Here is a 13,647-nt window from a genome sequence, read left to right on the forward strand (position 1 = left end):
TCCACTTCAAGACACTGGTACTTGCTTACCATGCTGCGAATGGATCTGGCCCTTCGTACATCCAGGACATGGTTAAACCGTACACCCCAGCGCGTGCACTCCGCTCTGCATCAGCCAAACGACTCGTTGCGCCCTCGCTGCGAGGGGGACCCAAGTTCCCATCAGCAACAACACGTGGGTTTGCTATCCTGGCTCCAAGATGGTGGAATGAGCTCCCCATTGACATCAGGACAGCAGATAGCTTGCACACCTTCCGGCGCAAACTGAAAACTCATCTCTTTCGACTCCACTTCGAGCGAGAGAATTACTAACAAAGCACTTTTATACTAACAAAGGACTGGCTTACCTAAAGCCAGTTGAGTAGCACTTGAAATGTCTTGGCTCTATGAAACCTGATGTACTTATTGTAAGGGAATATTTCTGTCTTACTCCTAAGTGTCAAAGAATAATTCTTCCTTACTCCTAAGATATTTAACCATATTGCCTGTTGACATGTATCACTAACCCTGACCTGTGACGCCAGCTTTAAGGAATGTGCTCCAGCACTTAGCCTCAGTTTTATGACCGGTCAACTCTCGGTCACAGATCCAAAGAGTCAGATCAGTGATTCAGTGTCTCCAGGTGTTCACGTATACCTTCCCCCAATATGTGGGTTGACTCTCTGTAAACTAGTTAAAAGGTCTACCAAGATGCGAGGCTGATCAGAATTGACATGACAACCCACCCGTGCAGTCAGAACATTTTGCTGCTGTGACTTGTGATATGAATTCTCCGACCGTTGACTTGTAATAAACTACCAGTGTTTGACATCAAAGCTCCAACTCTCCTCGTGTCTCTCTGAGTCCTGACTCTCCGTTGCTGCAGAAGTTTCCCTTACACTTATATGATTCTGTTTTCTTCAACTTTGTATCTTCTTGGTCGAATGCACTTATTGTAAGTCGCTTTGGATAAAACCGTCAGCTAAATGCAATGTAATGTGATGTGTGTCTGATTCTGAATGCTAGTGACCTCACAAGCTCACGTAAAAATAAGTTTTGGCGTGAATCTCCTTTAAGGGTTTTATTCAGTTAAGTCCAGACTCATGAATCTTTCTATCATTTTGCATTATAAGTTAAAAGTGTTAACCGCTGACCTGGAACTCGTTGGTGCCGGAGTCCAGAGGCTGCAGCTGGCACTGGAGCGAGGAGTACTGCCGGTCCACAGGATGTTCATCACTGTCTCCACTCGACTGGACCATCTTCACCGCTATCTGAATTTCACTCAGAGCCTGGAATAATAAAGAGACCATCAGATATTACTGTATTTTTCACTGAGGGTCAGATACAGACAAATACACGAATAGCTGGGCCACTCACTAGAGGTGAGGTATAATGCCTCATAAACAGAGAGGGCAAAAGTACACACAGCCTTTACTCAAGTAGGAGTACAGATACTCGTGTTTAAACATACTCTGGTAAAAGTAGAAGTAGAAGAAACTTCTTTACTCAAGTCAAAGTAAAGAGGCTTTGAAATGTACTTCAGTAAAAAGTACCCATAACTAGCAGCTGTTTTAAAGAGTACCTGACCTCCCTTTATATTAATAGAACAATAATGTCATTGTTAGCTAATGAATGTTTCCATGCTGAACAACGGCAACATGACAACGTTTCCATTGGTCCCTCTTCTTTAGAGAAGACCAGGAAATGATGGATACACGGATCGTGTTCAAATCAATAGGCACGCAATGACTCTAAAGAATAATGATCACGCATCAAACACACATTCAGACTAAAGGAACCAGCTGTTTGGGAAATGAGAGAAGTAGAAAGTAGAGGTGTTCAAAATGTAAGAAGTAAAAGTAAAAAGTTGTCACAACAGCACTCCATAGGGCTTCATTTATTTTGTTACAAAAAGTGTTGGCAGCTCGACCCTTAAAACAGAAGTCTCAGATTGCTTACAATAAGGGGAAATGTTAAGGGTATGTTTCAAGCTTGTTATGCACATTTTGGAAAATGTTTGAATTTACTGAATTTATTTGAAAAGTGGGCTTATAAACACATGAATACTGTGTACATATATATATTGAAGAATACGTTTCAGGTGTGCTATATTCCATTATACTTTTAGAATTTGCTGCGGGCCGATTAAAAATGTACCATGGGGCTGCAGCTGGACCCCGGGCCTTAGTTTGGACCCCCCTGGTATAGACAAAACATTTGAGGGAAGACATAAATAAAATAAATGAATGGAGAAGCATTTTACCTCCAACAGGGAAATCTTTTCTTTCAGCTCCTCCTCTGTACGAATGACTGGAGGAGTTTTCAACCTGGAGAATGACATCTCATTTAGTTTCAAAGATCAGTGTTTGCCTGCCGTCAATCACACATTTCTCCACAGCGTGAGTGCATCGCTCTAAAGGTGCATTTCCACTACAGGGTTTTAGAACGGCTCGGTTCCAAGCGAGCTGAAAATATGCTTAGCTAGTGACGCAAAACACTGCCGACTGCTGATTGGTCAGAGAGAATCGCCACAATTTATGCGCCAAACAGTCCCCAAGCGTCGCATAAGCACCATTTTTAAAACAGATGAGCTACCGTCAGCAAGTATATCTAATTTCAACAAATCCATAACGAAATGGCAGTGATTATAGAGCCGTCAAGGACCACAACGGCCGGAGTGGTTCCAGTAGAAAAACATGCCTACACTGAGTGGTTACTATAGTTACTACTCTTGTTACTAACTGTAATGGAAACGCAGCTTAAAGTGAGGTGAACCGAGCCATGGCGAGCCGTGCTAAAACCTGTAGTCGAAATGCGGCTTTAAGCTGAACACATGTTCCCTACCCAAAGTCATGAGGGATGCGGGTGTAGAACTGGTTGCACGCCTCCAGCAGATCACGACTGCTGCCTTTCTTCTTCAGACACTCCTCGATCTTCTTCAGCGCCATGTAGCCTGCTCGGATCTGCTCTGAGGTCAGCTTGCCTGCAGAAAGAAAGATACAGAATTCAAACACTGGACTTTTCTTCCAGTTGAACTTAAAACCTGTACTGACTGTCACTCGTTCTCTGATGGTGCAAACATATTGATATTAACCAACATTAATTACACTGTAATCTGAGTTTTTCAATTTTAACTGTATTGTAAATATTAGATTTGAACTGTACTATGTATTATTTTATTGACCTGTACTTAAATCACGTTTTATAATTGTTGAGGACTGCAGATGGAAATGAGCTAATAGCTAATTTTAATTTATTCAATCTTTATTTCAGACTCAAAAATCACGTACAAAAAGACAAGACACACATCAATAATGTGTATGTATATATAGTTATGTAAATAAGTTGGGGTATAGGTATTTATATATATATCGTATATCCTTTATTTCATTTTATTTTATACCTCGGGACTGTGGGAAACAGTATTTCGATCTTTCTGTGTGTACAAACACATTTTGAGATTGCCTTTGACTTTTAGCTCAAATGTGGCATAATCCATCTCTTCTCTTTTCTGAGATTGATGTATTTGTATGCATGATACTTGTTAAATACATACATAATAATAATTGGAAACATGAAGCACAACAACGAAAGGTTTGAAAATACTGGTCACTTGTTCAGTGGTTGCGTTAAGACTTTTGTTTTGCTCCTCACAGAAAGAAGAGAAGAGGAGTTAAGGTAGATCACTTTCAGTCAGTGTTTGCATCTCGTTATTTGACGGCTTTAAGATTATTTGGTCATTATTATAAAAGAAAACGGTCAATGACATTAATAATTTGGATAGTGCGATCTCTTTCAACAACTGAATCTCCTCAAAACCTGTTTTAGTGCATCAAACAGTAGCAGCTTATATTATTCTAAATGTGATTTTCCCAGAGATGGTAAAAGTACACACATCCTTTACTCAAGTAGAAGTACAGATAATCGTGTTTAAAAATACTCTGGTGAAAGTAGAAGTACTGACTAAACTTCTTTACTCAAGTGAAAGTAAAGAGGGCTTTGAAATGTACTTCAGTAAAAAGTACCCATAACTAGCAGCTGCTTTAAAGAGTACCTGACCTCCCTTTATATTAATAGAACAATAATGTCATTGTTAGCTAATGAATGTTTCCATGCTGAACAACGGCAACATGACAACGTTTCCATTGGTCCCTCTTCTTTAGAGAAGACCAGGAAATGATGGATACACGGATCGTGTTCAAATCAATAGGCACGCAATGACTCTAAAGAATAATGATCACGCATCAAACACACATTCAGACTAAAGGAACCAGCTGTTTGGAAAATGAGAGAAGTAGAAAGTACAGGTATTTGAGTTCAACATGTAAGAAGTAGAAAGTACAGGTATTTGTGTTCAACATGTAAGAAGTAGAAAGTACAGGTATTTGAGTTCAACATGTAAGAAGTAGAAAGTACAGGTATTTGTGTTCAACATGTAAGAAGTAGAAAGTACAGGTATTTGAGTTCAACATGTAAGAAGTAGAAAGTACAGGTATTTGTGTTCAACATGTAAGAAGTAGAAAGTACAGGTATTTGAGTTCAACATGTAAGAAGTAGAAAGTACAGGTATTTGAGTTCAACATGTAAGAAGTAGAAAGTACAGGTATTTGAGTTCAACATGTAAGAAGTAGAAAGTACAGGTATTTGTGTTCAACATGTAAGAAGTAGAAAGTACAGGTATTTGAGTTCAACATGTGAGAAGTAGAAAGTACAGATATTTGAGTTCAACATGTAAGAAGTAGAAAGTACAGGTATTTGTGTTCAACATGTAAGAAGTAGAAAGTACAGGTATTTGAGTTCAACATGTAAGAAGTAGAAAGTACAGGTATTTGAGTTCAACATGTAAGAAGTAGAAAGTACAGGTATTTGGGTTCAACATGTAAGAAGTAGAAAGTACAGGTATTTGAGTTCAACATGTAAGAAGTAGAAAGTACAGGTATTTGAGTTCAACATGTAAGAAGTAGAAAGTACAGGTATTTGAGTTCAACATGTAAGAAGTAGAAAGTACAGGTATTTGAGTTCACCATGTAAGAAGTAGAAAGTACAGGTATTTGTGTTCAACATGTAAGAAGTAGAAAGTACAGGTATTTGAGTTCAACATGTAAGAAGTAGAAAGTACAGGTATTTGTGTTCAACATGTAAGAAGTAGAAAGTACAGGTATTTGGGTTCAACATGTAAGAAGTAGAAAGTACAGGTATTTGAGTTCAACATGTAAGAAGTAGAAAGTACAGGTATTTGAGTTCAACATGTAAGAAGTAGAAAGTACAGGTATTTGAGTTCAACATGTAAGAAGTAGAAAGTACAGGTATTTGTGTTCAACATGTAAGAAGTAGAAAGTACAGGTATTTGAGTTCAACATGTAAGAAGTAGAAAGTACAGGTATTTGAGTTCAACATGTAAGAAGTAGAAGTACAGGTATTTGTGTTCAACATGTAAGAAGTAGAAAGTACAGGTATTTGGGTTCAACATGTAAGAAGTAGAAAGTACAGGTATTTGAGTTCAACATGTAAGAAGTAGAAAGTACAGGTATTTGGGTTCAACATGTAAGAAGTAGAAAGTTCAGGTATTTGTGTTCAACATGTGAGAAGTAGAAAGTACAGGTATTTGTGTTCAACATGTAAGAAGTAGAAAGTACAGGTATTTGAGTTCAACATGTAAGAAGTAGAAAGTACAGGTATTTGTGTTCAACATGTAAGAAGTAGAAAGTACAGGTATTTGAGTTCAACATGTAAGAAGTAGAAAGTTCAGGTATTTGTGTTCAACATGTAAGAAGTAGAAAGTACAGGTATTTGAGTTCAACATGTAAGAAGTAGAAAGTACAGGTATTTGAGTTCAACATGTAAGAAGTAGAAAGTACAGGTATTTGTGTTCAACATGTGAGAAGTAGAAAGTACAGGTATTTGAGTTCAACATGTAAGAAGTAGAAAGTTCAGGTATTTGAGTTCAACATGTAAGAAGTAGAAAGTACAGGTATTTGTGTTCAACATGTGAGAAGTAGAAAGTACAGGTATTTGAGTTCAACATGTAAGAAGTAGAAAGTACAGGTATTTGAGTTCAACATGTAAGAAGTAGAAAGTACAGGTATTTGAGTTCAACATGTAAGAAGTAGAAAGTACAGGTATTTGAGTTCAACATGTAAGAAGTAGAAAGTACAGGTATTTGGGTTCAACATGTGAGAAGTAGAAAGTACAGGTATTTGTGTTCAACATGTGAGAAGTAGAAAGTACAGGTATTTGAGTTCAACATGTAAGAAGTAGAAAGTACAGGTATTTGTGTTCAACATGTAAGAAGTAGAAAGTACAGGTATTTGGGTTCAACATGTAAGAAGTAGAAAGTACAGGTATTTGAGTTCAACATGTAAGAAGTAGAAAGTACAGGTATTTGGGTTCAACATGTGAGAAGTAGAAAGTACAGGTATTTGTGTTCAACATGTGAGAAGTAGAAAGTACAGGTATTTGGGTTCAACATGTAAGAAGTAGAAAGTACAGGTATTTGAGTTCAACATGTAAGAAGTAGAAAGTACAGGTATTTGGGTTCAACATGTAAGAAGTAGAAAGTACAGGTATTTGAGTTCAACATGTAAGAAGTAGAAAGTTCAGGTATTTGTGTTCAACATGTAAGAAGTAGAAAGTACAGGTATTTGAGTTCAACATGTAAGAAGTAGAAAGTACAGGTATTTGAGTTCAACATGTAAGAAGTAGAAAGTACAGGTATTTGTGTTCAACATGTAAGAAGTAGAAAGTACAGGTATTTGAGTTCAACATGTAAGAAGTAGAAAGTACAGGTATTTGAGTTCAACATGTAAGAAGTAGAAAGTACAGGTATTTGAGTTCAACATGTAAGAAGTAGAAAGTACAGGTATTTGAGTTCAACATGTAAGAAGTAGAAAGTACAGGTATTTGAGTTCAACATGTAAGAAGTAGAAAGTACAGGTATTTGAGTTCAACATGTAAGAAGTAGAAAGTACAGGTATTTGAGTTCAACATGTAAGAAGTAGAAAGTACAGGTATTTGGGTTCAACATGTAAGAAGTAGAAAGTACAGGTATTTGAGTTCAACATGTAAGAAGTAGAAAGTACAGGTATTTGAGTTCAACATGTAAGAAGTAGAAAGTACAGGTATTTGAGTTCAACATGTAAGAAGTAGAAAGTACAGGTATTTGTGTTCAACATGTAAGAAGTAGAAAGTACAGGTATTTGAGTTCAACATGTAAGAAGTAGAAAGTACAGGTATTTGAGTTCAACATGTAAGAAGTAGAAAGTACAGGTATTTGAGTTCAACATGTGAGAAGTAGAAAGTACAGGTATTTGTGTTCAACATGTAAGAAGTAGAAAGTACAGGTATTTGAGTTCAACATGTAAGAAGTAGAAAGTACAGGTATTTGAGTTCAACATGGAAGAAGTAGAAAGTACAGGTATTTGAGTTCAACATGTAAGAAGTAGAAAGTACAGGTATTTGAGTTCAACATGTGAGAAGTAGAAAGTACAGGTATTTGTGTTCAACATGTAAGAAGTAGAAAGTACAGGTATTTGAGTTCAACATGTAAGAAGTAGAAAGTACAGGTATTTGAGTTCAACATGTAAGAAGTAGAAAGTACAGGTATTTGAGTTCAACATGTAAGAAGTAGAAAGTACAGGTATTTGAGTTCAACATGTAAGAAGTAGAAAGTACAGGTATTTGAGTTCAACATGTAAGAAGTAGAAAAGTACAGGTATTTGGGTTCAACATGTAAGAAGTAGAAAGTACAGGTATTTGTGTTCAACATGTAAGAAGTAGAAAGTACAGGTATTTGGGTTCAACATGTGAGAAGTAGAAAGTACAGGTATTTGAGTTCAACATGTAAGAAGTAGAAAGTACAGGTATTTGTGTTCAACATGTAAGAAGTAGAAAGTACAGGTATTTGTGTTCAACATGTAAGAAGTAGAAAGTACAGGTATTTGAGTTCAACATGTAAGAAGTAGAAAGTACAGGTATTTGAGTTCAACATGTAAGAAGTAGAAAGTACAGGTATTTGGGTTCAACATGTAAGAAGTAGAAAGTACAGGTATTTGTGTTCAACATGTAAGAAGTAGAAAGTACAGGTATTTGAGTTCAACATGTAAGAAGTAGAAAGTACAGGTATTTGAGTTCAACATGTAAGAAGTAGAAAGTACAGGTATTTGAGTTCAACATCTGAGAAGTAGAAAGTACAGGTATTTGTATTCAACATGTAAGAAGTAGAAAGTACAGGTATTTGAGTTCAACATGTTAGAAGTAGAAAGTACAGGTATTTGTGTTCAACATGTAAGAAGTAGAAAGTACAGGTATTTGAGTTCAACATGTTAGAAGTAGAAAGTACAGGTATTTGTGTTCAACATGTAAGAAGTAGAAAGTACAGGTATTTGAGTTCAACATGTAAGAAGTAGAAAGTTCAGGTATTTGTGTTCAACATGTAAGAAGTAGAAAGTACAGGTATTTGTGTTCAACATGTAAGAAGTAGAAAGTACAGGTATTTGAGTTCAACATGTAAGAAGTAGAAAGTACAGGTATTTGTGTTCAACATGTAAGAAGTAGAAAGTACAGCTATTTGTGTTCAACATGTAAGAAGTAGAAAGTACAGGTATTTGTGTTCAACATGTAAGAAGTAGAAAGTACAGGTATTTGTGTTCAACATGTAAGAAGTAGAAAGTACAGGTATTTGTGTTCAACATGTAAGAAGTAGAAAGTACAGGTATTTGTGTTCAACATGTAAGAAGTAGAAAGTACAGGTATTTGAGTTCAACATGTAAGAAGTAGAAAGTACAGGTATTTGTGTTCAACATGTGAGAAGTAGAAAGTAAAAAGTCGTCAGAAAAATAAGTCGTGGAGTAAAGTACCGATACCAGAAACATGTACTTAAGAACACAGTAACAAAGTATTTGTACTCCACTGCTTCCCACCTCTGGTATTTGCTCTATTTAAAATGTAATCACATTGAATTGTGGGTACGTTACTGGTAGAAATGACAGGGGAAATTCTGATAAAGTTCTGTTATGATGTTGGTTCTGTCAGACTGACCCAGAGGAGCTTTCCTGGTGTCAAACTTCATCTCCAGCACAAACTCCTCCATGGCTTTGATGTCACAGATCAGCTCCATGAGCGACTGGAGCTTCTCATTCAGCTTGGAGATCCTCTTCCTGGGTGCAGCATCCACCACAGTCGTGTTCTCCTCCTGGAACAGTGAATTACATTAGTATACGTAATAATGGATGATATTTAAGACAAATATAACTTGTTGGTTGTTTGCCTTTTCATTGGTGCTGTAGTCCATGTAGACCATGTCGTATTTCCCCGCAACTTTGTCAAAGGTTGCTCGGTGTTCCCACTCATTCTTGGTCTTGTCTGTAAACCTGTGGGGCGAATCCGACACAGTGTCAGAATGTATTCAACTTAATTTAATGAGATGTATCGGAAACATTTTTTTATCTCACTTTTTCCTGAAGATATCTTTGGCTTTCAGCAGGTCTGAACCGCACGCTGTCAGACTGTTTTGACCAACTTTTCCCACTGAAAAACAATGGAGAAACCATCTTAGTGTTATTAATCAGTTAGTTCCAATCTATAGGCTTGTGTTGATTCCCTGCGTAAATGCAAATACTTAAATATATTTAAAATAAAGGGCTTATAAACGTACCTCTGCCCCATCTCGCCCACACACTGTAAGCCTTGGAGCTGTCGTCCTGCAACAGCTGGATCAGGTAGTATTTGTTGTTGTTGAACTGGAGATTTGTCTGCAAAATAAAACAGAAGGTATTTGCTGCAAGCCTGAAAATCTATTTACGGACATTCCTTACTTTGCAGGAGAAAATAGTCAGAAATGAATAAAACGGAAGAGGCATAGTCAAATATATTTAGCTCTCAAATCCAACCTGAAACCTGGGCAAACACTTGTGATTGGAATATCTATAAAACTTACTATTTTTAGTCAGTTATTAATACTCAAAAAACTTGAGAAAATCAAAGAGTATTTAAATATTTTACCTGATTCAGCATCACGTCGTAAACATCCTTTCCTTCACTGTACACATAAGCCTGAAGAAGAAATTAAACAGTTACTTATTTTAATAAAAGGCAACTGCACCTATCTGCATTTTGTAAACGGGGAAATAGAAACATATTATTCCTGAAAAATACACTGTATTTTTTGTACAAAACGCATTTTTCCTGAAAGTAAATATCAATAACGGCAGTGATACTTTTTGTAGCATGTGCTTTAGCTGTAAACCGCCCAGTCATTCAAAAGCAAAGTAAGACACAGTCATGTATAGTAAAACCACAAATGGTTTCATGTCCACAGTAGGAACTGTAACCGGAAGTTTCTGCAGGTGTTGAACCACCAGCAGGACCACATGTGGATCAAGAGTTTCATATCTGGGACAGAGACGACTACCTTTCCCAGTTTGGCTTTACATTCGATGTCCACTGGAGCTTTCCCCTTCATGACCACCGTCCTCACCACCTCTGTTCAGCATCCAAGGATCAGAGAGAAACCATTAATGATGAAGTACAGGTAAACCATTTGAACCCTAAGGTCTTACTTTAAATATGTTGCTCTGGTGTCTTCACAGGACACACATTTCTACTTCAAAACAATCGCCATAATTATTTAATAAGAATATTTGTACACTTTCACTGATATATATATCTTGTAACCAACCTCATCACTATCACATAGTAATGGATTAAAGGATAATGTAACCAGTGGCAGTTTGTTTACATCAATCAAACCAGAGGAGACTGCGAAGTCTGCAGCTCGTTGTGGAACAGCCTCCCAACTGAGACACGGGATTGTCCCTCTCTCAATAGCTTCAAAGGTCAACTCAAAGAATGGATGAGAACCAAACAGACCGCTAAATGCACTTTAATACAGGGGTATCTCCTCTTGCACTTTAGGTAGCTCTTGTATCCTCTCTCGCACTTTACATGTCGTTGCTGCTATATTGTACTCTCTTGCACCTTTTACATATCATGTATTTTGTTTTTGATATGTTTGTAAAATGTAATTTTCTTAAATGTTTTTATGTGAGGGACTGCGGATGGAAATGAGCTCAAAGCTAAATCTGGCACTGTTACGCTTGACACATTTGAATGTTTTAAGTGTTACTCTGCATTGTCCCAGCCAAATAAACGATTAAATAAAATAATCAAGGTTGTTAAGGATTTTTTTATATTTCTATATTGTGCTTTTAGTTAGATTTTAGATTTAGAGTGTCAGTATTTTGGCAATACAAATGATTTCAGATACATTTTATAAAAGAAGCTGAATTTGACCTTGCAAAATTAGGAAGAATAATTCACACTCTTTCCGGAACAATGTAAAAGCCAAAATGTCTCGTTACCTTCACTTTTGACTTCTTCTTTGGGCATCTTTTGACTTTTTGCCTGACTCTTTCCTCCTCTCTTCTTTTTAGCCACAGGTTGCTGCTCCGCCTCTTCCTCTTTAACGTCAACTAAAGTCCCATTTTGGCCCGTCGAGTCCCCAGCGTCATTCACACCTTCTACAATAAGACAAACATTTTAAAAACCGTTGGTAAAACGTATATTTTTATAAATGTATTTACAATAACAAACACAATATGTTTTATCACTTTCTACTGCATGGATCTTTGTATTAGTAGCATTAGGGGAAATCAAATAAAACAGTGGTTAAGGAAATGTGAAATCAGATAACGGTAATTTGTTGGATTTGTTGGATGTAGAACACCGTTAAAAAACGATAAGAGACTTAAGACCCACATGACAAAGTTATTAACTAAATGCAAAGTCTCACACATTGATGGCATATGTCCAAGCAAAGACAGAGACAGAAAGAAATGACGACAATTTCAAATAAAATGTGCAGTTAAACGGATATTACAGACGGATGAAACACAACACACACCTGGTTGCACTGGGTGAGAGCGAATCTTCCTCTTGTACTTGGTGACAGGATTTATCTGGACCATTTTCTTCAGGTCGACTTCGTACGGCGTCTCCGAGGCCAGAGCCAGAGTGACGGAGGTTTCTCCTGAAGAGACGGCTGAGTCCAACAAGGCACAGGCTGAAGAAGAGTATGGTTCCCACTGTCCTTCGTCTCCTTCCCACTGCCACACTGACCACAAACAAACACAGAGTAGGGTGGTGAACATCTAACTTAAAGGGGACCCATTGTACTGTTTTTCATCAATATATTACAGGTCTCAGATATATACAAAACATGTCTCTGAAGTGTTTGGCTCCAAACACCAAACAGATCATTGCAGCATTACCCATAATCCCCTCTGTTTCAGCCCTGTTTCCAAAGTGCTGATTCTCTGTCTGTTACTTTAGATGAGAATAAGGAGCCCCTCCCCACGCCCCTCTGAGAGAGATTTGGTTACAAAGAACACAATGGTGCTCGGAGGAGTATCAGGTGATAAGGGGGGGGGGGGGGGGGGGTACCTTGGTTGGTGATTGGCTAATGGTTACACAAGCCAAGAAATCGTGATCTTATCATAAAGTAGCCAAAATCTGATCAGCTCATTTTCAGGCAGGTTTTTATAGAAATGGATCAAAAAGAGAGAGAATCTTTTTTCCTGATACTTTCAGAGTCTCTTTCCACAGAGGGGACACATGTTGATGTAGAAGAGACATGAACAAGTGGATTTTGCATAATAGGTAACCTTTAAACAACACTTTGAGTTCTGGTAACATGGGACTTCCAAAGAGTGAAAAGAGGCACAGATGGTTCAATCATTTAAATAAATAAAAAACATGAAATTAATCAGTTTTGATTAAATAATAAATACTTCGGAACTACGTGATACCTACCAAGGATTGTGGATCAACATTCGTATATTTAAGATTAGTAGACTTACTATCTACATTTAAAAAGTTGGGACTGATTACATTAACAAACATTTAATGACATTTATTTTCATTGAAACATATTCAGCACAACCCAATCCAGTGAAAACTCAGCAATGGATAAAGCAATGAATACAAACATACTTAAACAATTATGTATTTAGTGTAGAGCTATACTATATTTTGCAAAGCCCCATGAAATGTCACAGGGTTTATGTTACACCTAACTAAAAAAAAAAACACTTTATAATAGAACAAAAGACAATAAACTAAATATGTATGGCAGGAGGTTGTAACTTTGTCCCTCCTTTAAAAACTACCATATGCGTGTGGTGTGATTGTTGACAGTGGTGGACATTAACAGGTTTTACCAACAAGCTCAACTTGTAACATGTATGGTAGCCACCCTGAGAAGAAAGTTGGTTGTTTTCTAAATACTTTGCAACAACAGTAAATCCTGAATAAACCATATATATATTACATTATGTATTCCCCTGCTCTCCTTTGCCCAGACTTGTCCCCAACTGATGTCGGTGGAGCAGCTAACGTTAGCTTTAAACGGCTAAAGAGCACCAACCTGTTTTTGACTGAACTTCCTCTGTTTCTTTTGCATCCTGACTTGTTTTACTCCTGGAACTTCTTGTACGCCTCATGGTGGATTATGAAAAATAACTGGTAGTGAAGTAGGTACAGTAAGAAAGGGACACAACAGAGATGGCGGTAAACTTTCTCCACCAATGTTTCCTGGCCGGTGCCAAAGATCGTGCGAAGATGAATCACTCCGCGGTTAAAACAGAAAACTATTTGGACCTTGGCGCATGCGCTG

At 37.3% G+C, this 13,647-nt stretch overlaps 1 protein-coding gene across 2 annotated transcripts in view; it reads right to left on the reverse strand.

Moving 5' to 3' along the window:
• parp2 (poly (ADP-ribose) polymerase 2) overlaps window positions 1-13,581 on the reverse strand; it is a 21,158-nt gene extending 7,577 nt beyond the window's left edge. The window contains exons 1-12 of one of the 2 annotated variants that reach the window (XM_034207737.1): window positions 13,399-13,581; window positions 11,878-12,087; window positions 11,336-11,494; window positions 10,387-10,457; window positions 9,978-10,028; window positions 9,631-9,727; window positions 9,428-9,503; window positions 9,244-9,346; window positions 9,015-9,168; window positions 2,823-2,961; window positions 2,242-2,305; window positions 1,133-1,267 (exon numbers count right to left, since the gene is read on the reverse strand). In XM_034207737.1, the coding sequence (XP_034063628.1) occupies window positions 1,133-1,267; window positions 2,242-2,305; window positions 2,823-2,961; window positions 9,015-9,168; window positions 9,244-9,346; window positions 9,428-9,503; window positions 9,631-9,727; window positions 9,978-10,028; window positions 10,387-10,457; window positions 11,336-11,494; window positions 11,878-12,087; window positions 13,399-13,474 (1,335 nt within the window). In that variant the 5' untranslated portion in view covers window positions 13,475-13,581. Of the gene's footprint in view, window positions 1-1,132; window positions 1,268-2,241; window positions 2,306-2,822; window positions 2,962-9,014; window positions 9,169-9,243; window positions 9,347-9,427; window positions 9,504-9,630; window positions 9,728-9,977; window positions 10,029-10,386; window positions 10,458-11,335; window positions 11,495-11,877; window positions 12,088-13,315 lie in introns of both variants that reach the window. The other variant, XM_034207738.1, reaches the window with a different exon arrangement.
• Between the last annotated feature and the right edge of the window lie 66 nt (window positions 13,582-13,647).

Source organism: Gymnodraco acuticeps, unplaced genomic scaffold, assembly GCF_902827175.1.
Source record: "Gymnodraco acuticeps unplaced genomic scaffold, fGymAcu1.1, whole genome shotgun sequence".
NCBI classification, from domain to species: domain Eukaryota; kingdom Metazoa; phylum Chordata; class Actinopteri; order Perciformes; family Bathydraconidae; genus Gymnodraco; species Gymnodraco acuticeps.